Here is a 19,673-nt window from a genome sequence, read left to right as displayed (position 1 = left end):
GCATGAGTTACAAGGCACAAAACCAGCGTGAAGGACCTCTGACTGGCTCAACTTGGTATGACATGAGCCTCAAAGTAAATAATGACTCTACTGAATTGTAACTCATTGAGTAGAATAGGATGCTATGAGTGGCTCCTGATATAAATAGGTCAATGGAGTAAAGAGAGAATTCTTTCTTACTGGACAATGCCAACTAAAACACATAGAAGGAATGATGGAATTAGAAAAATTACCACTTGGCAAGTGCCATAGTAATAATTTTTAATTCTGGCAATGAACATTAGAAGATGCTGAAGCAGGTGGGTGAGAAAAGTGGAATTTAGAGAGTCTCAAAATATATCCTCAAGAAAAAAAAAAAGAGAGAGAAAAGGAAATTAACTTAAGAGTGGGAAAGCCTGGCAGATACCACTTTCCACTTTACCTGGGATAAAATATCACCCCACTAGCCATGGCGCAGATCAGCCTTGTGCAGCAGGCAGCTAGGAGCAGTAGGACACAGCATCACCCCTGGAGTATGCCAGCTAAAAATGCATAACCTGACCAATCACAGCAAAATAGGGCAAACTCACATTGAGGCTCATTGTGCAAAATACGTGCTCTGGACTCTTCAAAAATAGTGAGGTCATGAAAGTCAAGGAAACTGAGGAATCCTTGCAGATTGACAGTGACTAAAGAGGCACGCAGCTGAGTGCAGCTGGTGATCCTGGACTGGATCTTTTTGCTCTTAGGGACATGAGGGGCACAACTGAAACTTAAATGGGCAAAGATTGTACAGGAATTCTTTTTTCTTAAAAATCATTCTTTAAAAAAAAGTCAAAAAACAAAAAGATCAAGCCCTACATCTGAGGCCCAGGCTTGACCTCTTAATGCTGCGTAGGATGGGGCAGCCGAGTTCATGCACCCGAGGAACTAGCATCCAGGACCTCCTTGGCAAAGGTACAAAGGGAACCCACTAATCGTATTTAGCAAGCTGGAAGGAAAGAAACTTCCCGTCTCAGGCAGGCTCACCAACCTTTCTAAAACATTACTAAAAACTTCAAAATTATTTTAAAAAAATACACTGCAAAAATTTACTCTGTTTGCATTATGCCAGAAAGTTTTGTCTTGGCTTCAGAGATTGCTGCAAATATATTCCACAGGCAAAGCTAAGTCTTCTAGCTCTCTATGGTCCCATTCCACACAAAGTAAACATTGTAACTTGCCAGTATTGTCCTTACGTCCAAGCACTGGAGTAGAAAGTACAGATACCTTAATGAAACTGGTAACTATGGTGATTCCATTTTAAATCTTAATTTCACTAGCTTGTAGTAAAGTTTTGGAGATAATAATTTATAGTAAGTGTATTGCAGTTTAGAAACAAAATATGCTTTTTAGCTGAAGAGCTAAACTGGAGAGTTAATTGGCAGATCCTCCTCACTCCTGTTAAGTCATCAGGCAAAATGCAGATGAAGGAAGAGAAAAGCAGCCTCAGTGTTACAACAGCCATGCTAACTCTGGATCAATAACAGACATGAGAAAGGAAAGTCAATGCCCGCCAAGTGTGAAGAGACAAAATTGGTTGAGATAGGCATTTTATAGCCTCTACCAAACAAAAGAAGGTTCTCCAAAAGCCCCAATCTTTTTCCAGTTTAAGATACCTTTCTCAAACAGCTCTAAATATACTGTTTATATTTTGTTAGATCTCATATACATTGTATATATTCCAGATTCTTTGTCCATGGTTGCCCTTAGATAATTTCTTTCTTAGTATCTGTGTGTGTGAGAGATGTGGAAAAAGAGAGATATGTAAAATCTAGTAAATCAATATTCACCTACGACCTATTATGTGCAAAGCACATACTAAATGTAGAAAGTAGAAATTACTGTAAGCAATTGAAGAAACATGTGCTACATCTCCAAAGTAATTGAACAACTTGTTCTATTGCTGCTCCCTGACTTACGAGGAGTTCTTGCTGTTCTGGGGGTGACTAACAGCAAGAACATGAATCCTGAATTTAAAAAATTGCAGAGGCAGGTTACATGGAAGAATTATTCTTTTCAGAAGGTGGTGAGGATGAAACTCCTCTGTACTTTGATTGGAGTGGTGGTTCTACAACTCTATACATTTGTCAAACTTGTAGTGGATTTTACTGTAGGAATTTTACATATGAAGGACATAAACATATATTTTTTAAGAAATGAAGGCAAAGAGGAGAAAGACTGAGATATTTCTGAAAGGAATATGAATGGGTAAAGTACAAATACAAATATTTTGTAACAGAAAGGTGACTATTAAACAGAAATAGAGATATTTAAGGAATATAGCATAATACGGTTTGGATCTGTGTCACCACCCAAATCTCATGTCAAATTGCAATTCCCAATGTCCAAGGTAGGGCCTGGTGGGAGGTGACTGGATCATGGGGGTGGAGTTTTCATGAATGGTTTAGCCCCATCCCCTTTGGTAGTGTATAGCGAGTGAGTGAGTTCTTGTGAGATCTGGTTGTTTAAAAGTGTGTGACACCTCCCCACTCTCTCTCGGTCCTGTTCCTGCCATGTAAGATGCCTGCTCCCTCTTTGCCTTCCACCTTCCATCCCCAGAAGCAGATGCTGTTATGCTTCCTGTACAGCCTGCAGAACCTTAAGCAGAGTAAACCTCTTTTCTTTATAAACTACCCAGTCTCAGGTATTTCTTTACAGCAATGTGAGAATGGACTAATACATAGCATAAAAAGAATTTTTAAAAGTTATTCTATAATGCAAGGTATACTGTAACATTAAAATATAGACAGATTAAAATACAACAATGTCTAATCTGAAAATACACCACTGCACATGTGTTTTGGATATAAATAGTAGAAAAATATTGATCAGTCCTCATATTTATGTCACAATCTAGCAATATGTAACCTGCACTCAGTGTTAATCATATGATTTGACCTAAACAAAAACTGTGTGTGGAAGATAGGGAAGATAAACCTACCGTAGGGAGGAGAAAAATGAAGTTAACAAAGAGTTCTTAAAACTCAACAATAAGAAAACAAGCAGCCCAATTTTTAAAAAGTGGGCCAGAGACCTAAACAGACACCTCACTAAAGAGTATATTCAAATGGCAAATAAGAATATGAAAAGTTGCTCCACATCATATGTCATCAGGAAAATGCAAATTAAAGCAGCAGTGAGATACCTCTACACACCTATTAGAATGGTAATAATCCAGAACCCTAACAGCACCAAATGTTGGCAAGAATATGGAATAACAGAAGCTTCCATTCATTGCTGGTGGAAACGCAAAATGGTGCAGGTACTTTGGGTGACAGTTTGGCAGTTTCTTACAAAACTAAAGACACTCTTACCGTATGATACAGCAATTGTAGTCTTAGGTATTTACCCAAGTAAGTTGAAAGCCTACGTCCACACAAAAATCTGCACACAGATATTTATAGCAGTTTTGTTCGTGATTGCTAAACCTTGGAAGCAACCAAGATGTCTTTCAGTAGGTAAACAGATAAATAAACTATGGTACATTCAGCCACTGGAATATTATTCAGTGGTACAATGAAATAAGCTATCAAGCCATTAAAAGACACAGAAAATTTAAATCCATGTTACTAAGATAAAGAAACCAAATTGAAAAGGCTACAAGGGTCGTATGATTCCCAACTCTGCAACATTCTGGAAAAGGTAAAACTACAATGACAGTAAAAATATCAGTGGCTGTGGCTGAGGGCAGGAAGGAATGACTAGGCAGAGCACAAGAGATTTTTAGGGCAGTGAAACTGTTCCATATCATACTATAATGGCAGATCCATGGAATTATACATTCATTCAAACCCACAGAATGTACAACAGCAAGAGTGAAGCCCAGTGGGCTGGATGGTGATGTGTCCATGTCAGTTCATCAATTGTAACACATGAGCCATTCTGCAGGGATGTTGATAGTGGAGGAGGCTGGGGGCAAGGGAGGTAGAAGGACACAGAATGCACAAATTGTGCACTTTTGCAATTGAGCACAAATTGTGCTCAATTTTGCTGAGAATCTAAAACTGCTCTTTAAAAAGTTTTTGAAATTAAAATAAATGTGGTGCAGCCTAAGTGATTTGTTCAGGTTGCCCCTGACAGGAAGTGATGAAACATAAATGCAAGTGTCAATGTTCTTGTCCTGACTCCCAGGCCCTTCCCATGGCAACCATGGGTTGAAAAGATACGGGGCAGCAGGCCAGTTAGGAAATCCTAAATGTGACTAGAAGGCACTGGGTTTCTTTTGAAATGATGAAAAGATTGAGGCACATGGGAAAAAAAGCATCTAGGACACAAATGCGTGTTATCCTTTTGGGACTCTGTCATTTGACCCCGTCACAGATCTTCAGGGTTCCCCCATGAACCCAGTAATCGCACTTCTGGGAATCAGTCTATGGAGAAGCTGGAGGACCCTGTTCTTCGGTCTTGTATGGTCTCAATGGCAAAATCAAAACTCTGGAAACAACCAAAGTGCCTTAAAGCAGGGAGGAGAGGAACTACATAAGGACACATTTTTATAAAAGAAATTATGTCACCATGAACATCATGACTATAGGAAAAATAAAAACTTGTTCAAGATAAATATTGTGAAATGGGTAACTCATGACTATAGGAAAAATAAAAACTGTTCAAAATAAATATTGTAAAATGGGTAACTCTTGTTTAAAAAAAAAAAAAGGTATATGCAGTGAGATTTCAAGACTGGTTTAGAATTTGGGGCATGGAAGGACCGAAGTACAGCAAGCTCTTAACAGGCCTGAGCTCTGTAGAGATGAGAGTGGGGAAGGGGCAGACATCAGAAGGAGAAGCATGGACATGGGTCTGGGGGAGGTGGGAGGCTGGGCCTGTGGCTGGTGGGTGAGGAAGCAAAAGGGAGCAGCCTCAGGTTGCACACCCAGGTTGCAGCTCCAGCCTTGTCATCTGTGAGTGCCTGCAGGAGGCTTTCCTTGGTCCTGGGGCACTCCCCGGCTGGGGCTCCTCCCAGGGCATCTCATGCAAGTCCCTGTCAAGCGGAACGAATGTCGTCTGTCTGTGTGTCACGCGCTGCACTAGAAGTTTCTTCCCTCCAACCCTATGTTGTGGTTCCTTCCATGATTCTCAACCTACAGGTAAGGGTGCCAAGGTAGGGGAGTCATTCTGCAGTGAGAGAGCACCATGCATGATCAAGAATGCAGAGCACTCCCCACGGCCCTGCAGGCTCTGTCCAGGCCCAGCTCTCTCAGCATCCCAGAGGGTGCAGGAGGAAACATGGAAATCCTAGTTTCTATTCCTAGGTGGAACCTATCAGACATAAAGAATTCCTTATATTTAAGACTGGTAGGAGCAACAGTGGCCTCTGTGGCCACAGTGACAGTTCTTTAAGTTCCAACAGGTTGCAGCTTTGTAGAGGCCTAAGTAGATTTTTACATTGATTTATCTAGTTTTTACTAAAATAACACTTATAAAGGAGATAGTGGCTTTAAAAGATTCTGCAGATAATATGAGTAACACAAGCACAGCAAACACGAAACAGCACAGCTGACACTTTCTTACTTCTGTGGGCTCTTCATTTTAGTCTCAGATGTGACTAAGAACTCAGACAGACCTAAAAATTAGGGAGGAAAGCAGGATGTAGGCAGGAAGGAGGAAGGGAAGCAAAAAGAGAGAGGTAAGGAAGGAAGGCAGGAAGGAAGGGAATTACTAAGAAGAATACTGAAGAATCTTATTTACATGTGCTGTGGTTATGAATAAGCCTCTCCCTAAATGTACGTTTTACCTTGAGATATTATTGATCAGTCATATACACCACAATAATTAACAAAACATTTTAAAGCTAAGCATCTACCTAGGACATAAAGGCTCTCCTCACCAGTTTTTTTTTTTTTTTCTGTGATATTTAAATTCATAAAATATTCAAGCAAAATGTTCCACAAAATTTCACTCTTCTTAATAATAAAAATTAAGAGTATTACCAAGGTTTTCTCTTTTATTAGCAACAAGCAAAATGCCACTTATGTAAAGGGAACACCCACTCTTCCTGTCGCATGTGTTTAATTGTAAATCAGTAAATATATTGGAGGTGAACACTCATTATTTCACTGATAAGTGTGCTTGGTCCATATTCCCACAGGGTCTTCCTCCCTGCCCTGAGAGTCCAGTGAGCTTATGAATATGTTCAATTTATCTATACAAGATGCCATACAACTAGTAAACAACAGGATTAACCTGGTGAATGATTAGAGAGACAGACATGAACATAACAAGTCTGGGCTTTTTTGACAATTTCTCTTTATAATCCAAAAAAACATTATTTTATTTTTCTTTTCCAAGTGACCCAGGATGGCAAAACTATCCCCTGGAAGCAGCACCTCCTTCTGTCTGTAGGGAAACTGACTCATGCCAGCTGACAGCTCTCAACTATTCAAACGATTAGCTTCCCATATCATATTTGGACTTGTTATTCACATTTAAGAAGACAGTGACAACTGTGGTGCCTGACATAGCTGCATTCAAGTACAGTGCTTTAGTTAGTGGCAGGTCTGTAAACCTACATCTGACTCATGCAATCTGGGGAAAAGAGGCTTAGGAAATTCACTCTTGCTCTACATTGGCCCAGGGAAGACTGCTGTCTCCCAAAAATTCCTGGAGGAAAGGTATCTTTTGGGGGTATAGATGTTATTTAATTCTGTGGTAACTCCAAAGCTATGGCAGCAATATCTCATGCAATCCCACTATAAGTGAGAAAAGCCATTACCATTTTTGACAGATTTGTTCCAGGAATTTAACCGTTATCGTTACTCCTTGGGAAACCATGCAAACTGTTCAGATTTTTCCATTTTAAAGATCAAAAGCCTGGTGCCAGATGCAGTGGCATATACCTATAGTCTCAGCTACTTGGGAAACTAAAGTGGGAGGATCTCTTGAGCCCAGGAGTTCCAGACCAGCCTGAGCAACACAGTGAAACCCTGAACATATATATATGTTTTATTAAATATGTGTATTATTATATGTAATATATGTATATGTATGTATATTATATGTTATATATGTATATTATGTGTAATATATGTATTATTTTATTAAACAATAAAATATTATTTATTTCATGTTAAAAATATAGCTGGATGAGTCTTTGGAAAGGTCCAGCACATCATTCATTTAGAAAACATTTATTAAGCAATCACGAGTGCCAGCAACTGTCCTGCGCACTGCTGGTACAGAGGTGGGCAGAAAAGATACAAGCACTGACAGATCTCAGCTTCCATGGGAGAGACAGAGATGCATGCATAATAGGTTGGGAGAACTGTCATGAAGAAAAGCTTCAGAGTGCAGTGAGGGTGGGTGGGGGGAACACGGAACAGAATTGATGCTGAGGAATCTGGGAATCCGCTGCAGAGGCGCCATTCATGTCGAGACTTGAAGAATGAAAATAGGAGACAGCCAGACAAGAAAAGATGCAGTGATCGCATCCTTTGGCTTTAGAAAACAGCTCATATTCATCATGTGTGTTTATTAGGCTGCTTTTTGTTTGTCTCTTGCACTCTAACTTGCTCTATTAAAACGCAGTGGGAATTGATGGACTCCAGTTCTGATGATGCATGGAATACAGAACATCAAACACAAAGGCATGTGCTCGTTTAGAGAACTTGACTATCAGAAACCCTAGGTCTAAGCAGAGCTCACCATTTATGACCTTCGTGATTTGAGGTAAAGAAGTTAGCCTATGTGAGCCTCAGCTTACTCAACCTTAAAATAGGGATAATAAGTTACAGAGTTTTTGGGGAACCAAATACATTCTATGTATAAAAGCATTTTGTAATTTTTTTTTTATGTTTCACAATCTTTTATGACTATTTATTCCAAACAAAACTTGTGATGGGGCCTCTCTACTTGGGACCACACTGATTCATCATACAAAAGACTGCCTTTCCTTCTGCATCACTAACCCAAGGAATCAATTCCAAAACACAACTGAATGTTCAGACTTTGACTTTTGCAGCTGTTTTAAAATTTTAACTTGCAGCACTTGATTTTTTAAAAATCTGCAACATTTTATATAAATAATAGTAATGCAAAATTAAGGCTCAAATACTGCCCACACAGAGAGCCAACCTCAAGAACCCCAAACAAGGCTTGCCTTATGTTGGGTCACACAACACAGCAATGTCCTCCTGGAGGAAATGCCTATTTCTGCCTGTCGTTAAGTGTACTCTATGAAGAACCTACATGGAGTAGTCTCATCCACCTCAGATCCAGGTAGAGAAAAGTGGGACCTGGGGGATGGGAGCTCACCAGGCGTCTGCAGTGTTCCCGTGCTAAACCCGCTCACATTACGGATACCCAGCATGGGGCCAGAGGCTTCCAGACAGAAGCAGAAAGAGCAGGGCGACTCTACACAAAGAATTACAACCAGCAATCATCCACTACTGACAACTGTTTAAACATCTCATGATTCTGAATTAAAGACACCAAGCTTCTCAACTATAAGAATGCTAAAAGAGGCCGGGCGCAGTGGCTCACGCCTGTAATCCCAACACTTTGGGAGGCCAAGGCAGGTGGATCACGAGGTCAGGAGTTCGAGACCATCCTGGCTAACACCGTGAAACCCCATCTCTACTAAAAATACAAAAAATTAGCCGGGTGTGGCGGTGGGCACCTGTAGTTCCAGCTACTCAGGAGGCTGAGGCAGGAGAATGGCGTGAACCCAAGAGGCAAAGCTTGCAGTGAGCCGAGATCGCACCACTGCACTCCAGCCTGGGCGACAGTGCCAGACTCCGTCTCAAAAAAATAAAGAAAGAAAGAAAGAATGCTAAAAGAATGCCATTTCACTTAAAGGACAATCGTCACCTGTCAAGCGTGTTAAGTTCAGTTATTGGTGTCTACTATGCTACCAATCAGAACCCAAATGTAAATAAAAGTGCACACTTTTCTCCGTCCCCTCCCCTTTACCCACCTCTCTTCGTTTAATGTGGAATAGCCAAAAAAGCATAAATAATTAAAGCACGCTTCAGTTTTCTCAGTACCTCTTCTAAGGTGGTGTCTGAGATCCCATAGCCCGTCAGGTGCAGCTGACGCAGGTTCTCATCCAGGGCCTGGAGGAGCCCTTTGAAGCAGGCCTTGTCTGCGTCCTTTGGAATGGCGTAGGTCAGCTCACTTCCACTGCTGTCTTTGAGAAATGCTTGTGGAATATAGATCTTTATCAGGGATGTAACACGAGCCATGTCTTCCCGATCATGGGCCTCCAGAACAGAAAGCTATCCATTAAAAAAAAGGAAAAATGAAACCAGTAAGGAATGTTAATCCACATATACATAAATTGATTTCATGTATATCCATAAGCAAATTATTTCAAAACTCCATTTCAAAGCTTAAATGAAATATCACATTTAAGCAATAAGCATCTCCATGACATCTTGTATTTTTTTCTTTCTTTTTAAAAAATATAAATCTGCAGTGATAAACCTGGTGGGGCCACACCCATATGCCCCCCAATATGCCCATCTTAGCTACTGGGCATGCCATGGCCAGCCTCCAGGGGTTTGTATTCATGAAGTGCCCCCCCCATCCCCTGGGAGGGCCACAAAGAGGTCCTGGGCCTAGCATTGAACGGTAGAAAACTGGGTTGAAGGGAGTCTTAAAAGGGAGACAAGAATTCTCAGTCAAAGAAGAAAGGAGCCACCTGGGGATGATGACGTTCATGCTGAATTAGAGAGGAAGCAAGCAGGAACCTTGACTCAGAGGTGAGGGAAGACTTTTCGTGGGTCACCAAGGGTCAAATACAGTCATCAAGAGTGGAGAGGTGACTTCCCACACATCCTGAATCCCAGACACAGAGTCACTGCTGCCTGCCCTCAGTTGACACAGTTAATGTGACACAGGTTTGACCTCCCAGGCCAGACTCCACTTGCTCTATCCCCTCACTACGCTCTTGTTTTCTGGCAAAGTTTTAGCCTCCAGGAGGGGAGTATCGTTGTCAAAAAAATATTTCTAGGCCAGGCACAGTGGCTCACGCCTGCAATCCCAACACTTTGGGAGGCCGAGGTTGGTGGATCACCTGAGGTCAGGAGTTCCAGACCAGCCTGGCCAATATGGTAAAACACTATCTCTACTAAAAATATGAAAATTGGCCAGGCCTGGTGGCATGTGCCTGTAGTCCCAGCTACTCGGGAGACTGAGGCAGGAGAATCGCTTGAAACCGGGAGGCGGAGGTTGCAGTGAACAGCAAGACTCCAAAAAGAAAAGAAAAGAAAGACAGAGAAGGAGAGAAGGAGAGAGAGAGGGAGAGAGAGAGGGAAGGAGGGAGGGAGGAAGGGAGGGAGGGAAGGAGGAAGGAAGGAAGGAAGGAAGGAGGAAGGAAGGAAGGAAGGAAGAAAGAAAGGAAAGAAAGAAAGAAGAAAGAAAGAAAAGAAAAGAAAGAAGAAAGAAAGAAAGAAAGAAAGAAAGAAAGAAGAAAGAAAAGAAGAGAAAGAAAGAAGAGAAAGAAAGAAAGAAAGAAAAGAAAGGAAGGAAGGAAGGAAGAAAGAAAGGAAAGAAAGAAAGAAAGAAAGAAAGAAAGAAAGAAGAAAGAAAAGAAAAGAAAGAAAGAAAGAAAAGAAAAGAAAGAGAGAAAGAAAGAAGAAAAATATTTCTAGAATACCTAGGTCATGCACTTCCTGGCCCTGACACTCACAGCAGCTCCTGTTATCCATCAGGTAATTCTGACTCCTCATGTATTTTCTATTGGCAGTCAAAATGCATACTTGGGTTCCCAGAGGCTTGCTCCCTGCGCAGGCCTGGGGGCACTCATTTTGGCATGTGGGCCATCGTACAGAGAAGACCTCCACTGAGACATTACTACTATGTAACTGTCGTCACTTGTTTCTCATGCCACAGACAGGAATGGGACTTCAGTGAGATGGAACGGTTGCACTCCTTACCTGTCTCGTGAGTGTCAGGCGGAGCCCCTGGCCATACTCCTCCTTCAGGCAGAAGGGAGGACCGCAGCACCTGAGCCTCCCGTGCTGGAGGATGGCCACACGGTCACTCAGCGCTTCGGCTTCATCCAGGTGGTGGGTTGTGAAGATGATCGTGCGGCCTGGGTCCAAGAACAGGGCGCATCAGGACCAGGAGGACAAAGGCCCCAGGAGGACCTTCCCTCCTTTCCTCAGGATGGTAGATCCAGGGCACAATTTAAAGATCCTCACCAATTTTCAAACTGAAAAAAATTGAAGTGTGTCCTGCAGGAAGGACTTAGTCAAGACCACTTTGCCAATTCAAGGCCCTGAAACTCTTTCCTCTACAGTAGTTCCCACGGATCTCCCATCCCCACCTCCATGAATGAAAGTGGGTGCTCTGCCAGGCACGGAGGGTGAAACTGTGCGGCAAAACACAGAGTGGTTGTACACAGTCCCCTGTTCTCTCTGACTTACAGGCAGATCACTGCATGAACAGAGAGAATACATTAAAAAAAAAAAAAAGCTGGGTGGATGTCTCTCTCTCAGACACTAAAGTCCTCTCTTCCTCATTTTTTTTTTTTTTTTTTTTTTTTGAAAGGGAGTCTCACTTTCTCGCCCAGGCTGGAGTGCAGTGGCACCATCTTGGCTCACTGCAACCTCCACCTCCCAGGTTCAAGCAATTCTCCCACCTCAGTCTCTGGAGTAGCTGGGACTACAGGCGAGCACCACCACACCTGGCTAAATTTTTTTTTTTTTGGTACTTTTAGTACACACAGGATTTCATCATGTTGGCCAGGCTAATCTTGAACTCCTAACCTCCGGTAGTTCACCCACCTCGGCCACCCAAAGTGTTGGGATTACAAGTGTGAGCCACTGTGCCTGGCCCTCCTCATTCTTCTTTGGATGACCAGGGAGATGTATGTAGGGAGAAGGCTATATTTTATGGAAGTGCAATTGAATAAGAAAATCGTAGCACTGGGTTAAGGCGGAATTCAATCATAAAAAAGAGGTCTGAAATGACCATGGTATACATTGATACCCTTTGGAATCAGGGATGATGTGACCACATGTATTCATTCTTCCAAGTAGCAGCATCGGAACATGCAATGCCTCCCTGGAAAAGCTAACAGCAGCCATGACTCACAGAGAGGAGGGTACGTTGTGGGTGACGGGCACAGGAAGCCAGGGTGGAGGGAGACTTGGGTGTTCCTGGCATGAAAGACATCACTGAGCCCAGTGGGCATGGCCTCCTTTGGCAGAAGCAAATACTAAGTTCAAATGTTTTCTCTAAGCAATCTAGCATCTTGTCAAGTTTTACAACTTTTGCTTGGAAAGAAAAAGCCTCAGATTTAGCTTTAGCAGAGTAGAGGCCATAGAAACTAGAAGATATTTTGGTGAAGTTGATTCAGTTATGTAAAAAGATGTTGCTGCTTTTAGCTTCAACACTCCCCATTGGCTTCCACTGAGCCCCATTCAACCTGTTCCATTTTAATAAACAGAAAGAAACGCATTGATTGATTCTTGTTCCAAAGGTAAATATTCAAAGAGAGAAGGCTAAACATGGCTTTAATTCTACTCAAGTAAATGTTTGAGGTGGTGAATACGCTAATTACCCTGATTTGATCATTACACAATGTGTTCATGTGTCAAAACATCACACTGTAACCCATACGTGGAACGTAGATGGAGCTCGAGGCCATCATGCTTAGCAAACTAATGCAGGAACAGAAAACCAAATACCACATGTTCTTACTTAAAAGTGGGAGTTAAGTGATGAGAACACATGGAGACATAGAGGGAACAACACACACAGAGGTCTACCAGATGGTGGAGGGAGAGGGGAAGGAGAGGATCAGGAAAAATAATGAATGGGTACTAGGCTTAATACCGGAGTGATGAAATAATCTGTACAACAAACCCCTGTGAAACAAGTTTACCTATATAACAAACCTGCACATGTACCCCTGAATTTAAAAGTGAAAAAATGAAAACAATAAATAAACATATGCAATTATCATGTGTCAATTAAAAACAAAATACAAGTAGAAAAAACAACAGTAATAGAGGAGACAGCTTAAAAGACTAAGACTTTCAATACATTAAAAAAAAGATGCATTTACAAAGAAACTATGGAATGTAGAAGAGCAACAGAGCTTGAAGGTCCACAATGACCAGTTCTTGCCACATATATGTCCCCGTCCCCAAGTCCAAGGCCAAGCTCCTTGCATGTTAGACCTTTGAGGCTAAGAAAAGTTGCTTAATCCCTGATCTAGGATTAAAGGCAGTTTAGATACTCTGATTAGAGCTATCATGTAGTTCAGATGATATGTTCCCATACAATGAAGTCTAAAAATAAAAGTCAACTAGAATCTAAATTCCTAAAAGAGAAGCAAAGAGTAAAATGGTTGTTGCCAGGAGCTTGTAGGGCGGGGAGCCGGGAGGGAGGAGAAGGAGGGAGATATTAGTTAAAGGATACAAAGTTTCAGCAACACAAGATGAACAAATTCTAGAAATCTATTGTACAGCATGGTGACTACCGTTAGTAATAATGCATTATATATCAGAAAATTGCTGAGATTAGATCTTAAGTGCTCTCAACAACAAAAGGTAAGTATGTGAGGTGATGCACATGTAAATTAGCTTGATTTAATCATTCCACAACGTATGGGTACATTTTTCCCTTGGTATCTGTGGGCCATTGGTTCTAAGACCCCTGAAGATACCAAAATCCCTAAGTAAAATGGGGTAGTATGTGCACACAACCTAAGTACATCCTCCCATACACTTTAAATCATCTCTAGATTACAGATAATACCTATTAATAATATAATGTACATCCCATTTAAATAGTTGTTATATTGGGAGGCCGAGGCGGTGGATCACCTGAGGTCAGGAGTTAGAGACTAGCCTGGCCAACATAGGGAAACCCCGTCTCTACTAACAAATATAAAAATTAACCAGTTGTGGTGGTACGTGCCTGTAATCCCAGCTACTTGGGAGGCTGAGGCAGGAGAATTGCTTGAACCCGGGAGGCAGAGGTTGCAGTGAGCCGAGATTGTGCCATTGCACTCCAGCCTGGGAGACAGAGCAAGACTCTATCTCAAAAAAAAAAAAAAAAAAAAAAAAAAAAAAAACAATTGTTATACTCTATTATTTTTATTTGTTTTTTTGTTTTGTTTTGTTTTGTTTTGCTGTATTATTTCTTATTGGTTTTCTTTCCCTGAGTTTTTTTTTTCTTTTTTTTGAGACAGAGTCTCACTCTGTCACCCAGGCTGGAGTGCAGTGGCACAGTCTCAGCTCACTGCAACCTCCACCTCCTGGGTTCAAGTGATTCTCATGCCTCAGTCTCCTGAGCAGCTGGGACTACAGGCATGCACCACCACACCTGGTTAATTTTTTTGTATTCTTAGTAGAGACAGGGTTTTGCCATGTTGGTCAGGTTGGTCTTGAACTCCTGACCTCAGGTGATCCACTTCCCTCGGCCGCCCAAAGTGCTGGTATTACAGGCATGAGCCACCGGGCTAGGCCTTTCCCTGAATATTTTTGATCTGAGGTTGTTTGAACCCACAGATGCAGAACCCATGGATATAAGGAGTCAACGGTGTATCAAAACATCACTCTGTACACCACAAATACACAATTTTCAGTTGTCAATTATACTTTAATGAAGCTGGGAAAATAAATAAATAAACTTTCAAAGAATTTCAATTAGGTTTGCAGGGATTTGACCCTTGATGACTTTTTCGTGGTTGTTAAGGAAATCCAAGACATATCCAAAGCCTTAGGGAGCTATATATAGATATAGACTTTTTTTTTTTTTTGAGATGGAGCCTTGTTCTGTCGCCCAGGCTGGAGTGCAGTGGCACGATCTTGACTCACTGCAACCTTTGCCTCCCGGGTTCAAGTAATTCTCCTGCCTCAGCCTCCCAAGTAGCTGGGACTACAGGTGTGCATCACCATGCCCAGCTAATTTGTGTATTTTTAGTAGAGGTGGGGTTTCATCATATTGGCCAGGATGGTCTCGAACTCCTGACCTCGGGTGATCCACCATCTCGGCCTCCCAATATAACAACTATTTAAATGGTATGTCCATTATATTATTAATAGGTATTATATGTAAGCCTCCCAAAGTGCTGGAATTAAAGGCATTAGCCACCACACCCTGCCTCAAAGACCAATATTACTGTTTTCCCCAAGACACTGCTTGACTGTTTCTCTCTCTGATTCAGATGATATGCTCCTCCAAAAGCTGCACTTCCCACATTCACCCCTTGTCTATTTTAATAATAATAACGACAACCTGTCATTGATGGAGCGCCCACATGGCGGATACAGAGCTGTGCACTTTCACATACAACTGTGCACTCTCACATCCTATGAGATGGTACCATTGTCTCTATTTGCAAATGAGAACACTGAAGCTCAGAAGCATTTGATCATTTCTGCAGGGTCACATGGGATTTGTAGAGCAAGTACATACCCCAGGACAGAAACTTCGTTGAGATGTGCCAGTTTTCACTGGTATTTTTTGCTTCCTTATTTATTTTTCCATGGGAGACACAGAAATACTGGTACCAGGGCTGATCAAGAGCCCTCACTGTACATAACTAAGAAAGAAATACACACAACATTCCAGGTAGACTGAGCCCCCAGTGCACTGGTATTCTGACAGAAGAGCTCTTTCTTCTCAGCAGGAAGTGTTTGTTTGTGCACAGCCCTTAGATCTGTCTCACAGAGCTATATGATTACCTAGAGGTTTGGGCTGCTTCAGAAATGGCTATACATTTTGATTCTTGAAAACACATTTCTCTTCCAATACCGCCTATCTAATCGCTTACATGCTATTGATTTTGCACTTCAATCAGTGCAGGGACGATTTCAAAAAAACCCTCCAAAGACAAAAAAAAACATTGCTAACTAGTGAAGGACAATGAGGAAATATTTGGTTTGTAACAACAGAAACTGAAGAAAACTGTCTGTTTCTGAGACTTTCATTGTATCTATTTTTCTGTCTAAAATAACCTTTGTGCTCATTACAAAAATGTTCTGTCAGCTAAAGCTTTCAGACTCCAGCTCTAATTTTTAAACTAAACAAGAGTAGTGGGCTTGTGGTATTTAATTTGCACCGCAATTCACAGGTGCAGAAACAATGTAATCTATTTGTCTATCTCCCATTGATTTGCTGCATCAGTCCCCAGCCAGGGTAGCACGTAAATTGTTTGATTCAGTTTAAATCGTTTCATCTCAAAATTTAATCAGTCTTTTGAAGCTGTGGTCAGTTTCCCATTTCTGCCCTTTCTGTATCTTTCCTCAAGGGGCACTCAGGTAAATGGAGTCAGGAGTCTTGGTGATCTCGTGGCAATGGGGAAGGGTTTGAATCTTTGGGTACAATGAGGTCAGCGTCCTCTGGTGTCTGGGTGCCAACCAAGACCACATGGCACTGTCCCCCTCCCCACCTTGGCATTTGTAGCTTGGACTCCAAAGGGTTCAGACCAGAGCAGAGGGCTTCCGGGCTGTCTAGGCCTCACAGCAGGTCCTGCTGACTGCAGATGGCTGAATCTCTGCCCTGGCCTCCAGTCAGCTAGCTCCAAGGGGTCCCCTACTTCCATAGCAGCATCCCTAGCAAGCCCTGTCTTTTAGTGTCAAAGTTCATGGGTGTGAAAAGGTAGGGAATACCAGCCCTCAGTGCCTCACTGGGTCCTGGAGTTCTGCTCAGCCTCGTGAACTCCGATGGGGCTGCGCCATGATTGAGGAGCCAGCACCACAGATGTGGCCTGCACTTCTCTAGTGCAATTGCCCAGGCCAGGTCAAAGCCCAGAGTGGAACAAAAAGTCACATCTGCCTGCTCAATTTTCCCACTTCTATCTCTGTCTTCTCTTTCCATAATTCCACCAAAATTGTGGGACAGAAAGAAACAGACTGTTCTTCCATACTCCCTTTAGTTATTTTTCTCCTTTCTGACTCCAGCCTATGGTTAAGCTTTAAGTGACAGACTGGAGTGTCTTTTCTACTCCAAAGATAGAATTTGATGGTCCAAGACACCTGGGCTCAGCCCTCTATATGCTAAGAAAAAGAAGAGCTCTTTCTTGTTATTTTTCCTTTATTTCTTCATTTGCAAATCCTAGTTCAACTCCAGGGAAATGGAGACCTTAGGTCAAGTCAGAAGAAAATTTTATACTCAAAAGGCGAAAGAAAAAGCAAAGTAACATTTTATAAGAATCTGTATTAATCCTGCCACTGATGCTTCTACACTTGTTTACCAGCACCAAGATGTGTTTCACTGTTGCAATGTTTCTCTCCAAAAGGGAGAATTCTCATCAAAAATACATAGAGCAATGCTTCCTAGCTGTCAGGATTGCAGAAAGAATCAGAAGTTGGAAATTAGTAACTTCCCATCAAATGTCCTAAATTGGAAAGAAACAATAATACATGCGAGAAATATGGACCAGAGGCTCAACGGCCACCTGCCAGGAAACTTTCTCTATAGCTACAAGTAAATCAACTGCCATCTCTCTGAGCTTTCATTTCTTCATCTGAGATAAGGGATGTTCATCCTATGATCTGGGATGCCTCTTCTAAGAAACTAAGAAGCTCCCAGAAGAAGACAATTTTCCTTGAAATCACATATGATAATATATAATGTACATAAATGTCATTGCTGTTATTGAGTTAAAAGGTCAAACACAAAGTAAGCAATTCTAAGCACTATAGAGATGTTATCTAATGAATATATCCCTACAAGTGATTTAAAAACTATGTTTTTCTGAAAAGGATAATGTAGCCTCATTGGGACACAACTAGATTCTTCCGTACAACAGCAATGCATTTCCTGCAATACAACACTGTGGGAAGAGAAGGCAGAATAAGGCCCAGTGCCTACCTTCTCGGTACTTGAGCAGAATGTCCCACAGGCTATGCCGGGAGCAAGGGTCCACCCCACTGGTGGGCTCATCCAGAACCACGGTCCTCGACATGCCCAGGAAAGCAATGCCAATGGAGAGTTTCCTCTTCAGGCCTCCAGACAGCGCTCGAGTCTGTTTGCGCTGATGCTGAGTTAAGTCCACATCCTGAAGAGTTCTGAAATTAGAAGAAAGCATCACTCTTCTCCCTGAACACCTTAAACCGTTGCTTCTAATTTCACTCCAGAAATAATGACTAACAGTGACTGAAATCATTATAAACCACAAATATATTACGGAGGCGTGGATGCTACATACATATGTGAGTCTCACCACAGCAGCATGGACTTTCTTCAGGTTCAGATAGAATCATACCAAAGGACTAACCATGATGCACACCAGCAATATCTGCCCAGAATTATGCTTGGAAATACTTGCATTGTCTCCTCTCTGGAGAAGCATGTCTCTCATTTCACTCATATCTCCTGCCAGGGAGGGCCCTGCATCCCTCTACAGGGTATGGAGTATAGTGGAATGGCTGATGCACCAGTGTGGTCAGAAGATGGAAGGCAGGCCCAGCTCTACTGTTCATCAGAGAAGCCTTTCACTCCCTGGCGCACTGTCCACTAAATCTGGATCACCCAACCTTCCTGATTAATGCAGATGTTCCAATGAAATGCCATGTGCAAAGAAATATTATCATTTGCTATTAATGTAAGAACAAGTCTCCTGTTCTGTTGCAGGAATCTTTTGGTCTTGGGAGTTCCAGATCTCAGACACCCAGTGCAAAGCCTTCCCCATGTGAAACTTTACCCCCCTTCCAGGGATCCACTCTCTTTTCTCTTAAATAACTTCCCTCACCACTGTGCCCCTGTTAACTCTACAGGAATACTTACTGCCCTCATCACCTACTTATCATCTTACTCATTGTTAGAGACCCAGTTTAAACAATGCCTTCCTGAAACCTTCCCTTGACCGCTCAAACCAAAGTGGAGTCTCTCCCCTGAGCTGCAGGCATGTTTCTACCTTCCTGATGGCCAGCAGCTAAAGTCATGGTGCCATTCTGCAACCAGAGAGAAGGCTAGACAGTCAGAGGAGGATTTGAGAGGTTCCAGACAGTTGAGCTTCAAGAATAGTTGGGGCCTGGAACATTCCAGAATCCCAAGCAAAGAATTGGGTGAATCCCATTGTCTGCCTGATGACTAAGTAAGTATTTCATGTAAATACTTCCCATCCTGACGTAGAAAGAGTTCAAGCCCACTTCTTAGGGTTTAGTGTTCACTCTGTGCACTTAATGTTTCATTCAAATCTTATAGTGCATTTTCTGCTGGTTAAATCTCAACCTAAATTTATAGTAGTAATTTATGCTCCTGTTTTTCAGGTGTTCCCAGTGTGGACAACACCCTATTGAAAAGAGGAAGACAAATGTTTTTATTTCACCAGGTAACTGTCTAGCCCTGCAATCTCCCAACACATTCTCAGCTGCGAGATTCCAATCTAGTAGAGGCGGTCCATCTGTTAAGCCAAACTTAGCACATGAACCAGAGATCAGTCAGCAGAGAAGACAAATAGACAAGAAAAAAAGTCAGTAAGATATCAGATGTTCTCAAACGTGCATGTTCTTTCTATGTTCAACCTCAAACCCCTCCTTCTTCATTTCTTCCATTGGCACTACTCAGGATGTCTATGATATCCTCTTGGGTGGCCCCATGCTGCTGCCTCATTGTGCACCCTAACTAAGCTGGAAGCCTACCTCCTCTTCATACACCTGGCATTGAACTTCAGGAATACTTTTGGCCCCCTGCCACTTTGTCCCCACCTGTGCAGTCCTTCACAGAACCTCCACTACACAGGTGTCAAA

General features: G+C 42.1%; 1 protein-coding gene across 1 annotated transcript in view; it reads right to left on the bottom strand.

Annotated features, from left to right (window-relative positions):
* Positions 1-19,673, bottom strand: part of ABCA13 (ATP binding cassette subfamily A member 13) — a 503,527-nt gene that overhangs the window by 238,441 nt on the left and 245,413 nt on the right. The window contains exons 40-42 of the mRNA XM_033192140.1: positions 17,794-17,990; positions 10,896-11,053; positions 9,003-9,233 (exon numbers count right to left, since the gene is read on the bottom strand). Of these exons, the coding sequence (XP_033048031.1) occupies positions 9,003-9,233; positions 10,896-11,053; positions 17,794-17,990 (586 nt within the window). The remainder of the gene's footprint in view (positions 1-9,002; positions 9,234-10,895; positions 11,054-17,793; positions 17,991-19,673) is intronic.

The sequence above is a fragment of the Trachypithecus francoisi genome, unplaced genomic scaffold (assembly GCF_009764315.1).
Source record: "Trachypithecus francoisi isolate TF-2019V2 unplaced genomic scaffold, Tfra_2.0 Lachesis_group4, whole genome shotgun sequence".
Lineage (NCBI taxonomy): Eukaryota > Metazoa > Chordata > Mammalia > Primates > Cercopithecidae > Trachypithecus > Trachypithecus francoisi.
The sequence above is the reverse complement of the archived record's forward strand: the minus strand, read 5'-3'. Positions and strand labels throughout refer to the sequence as shown.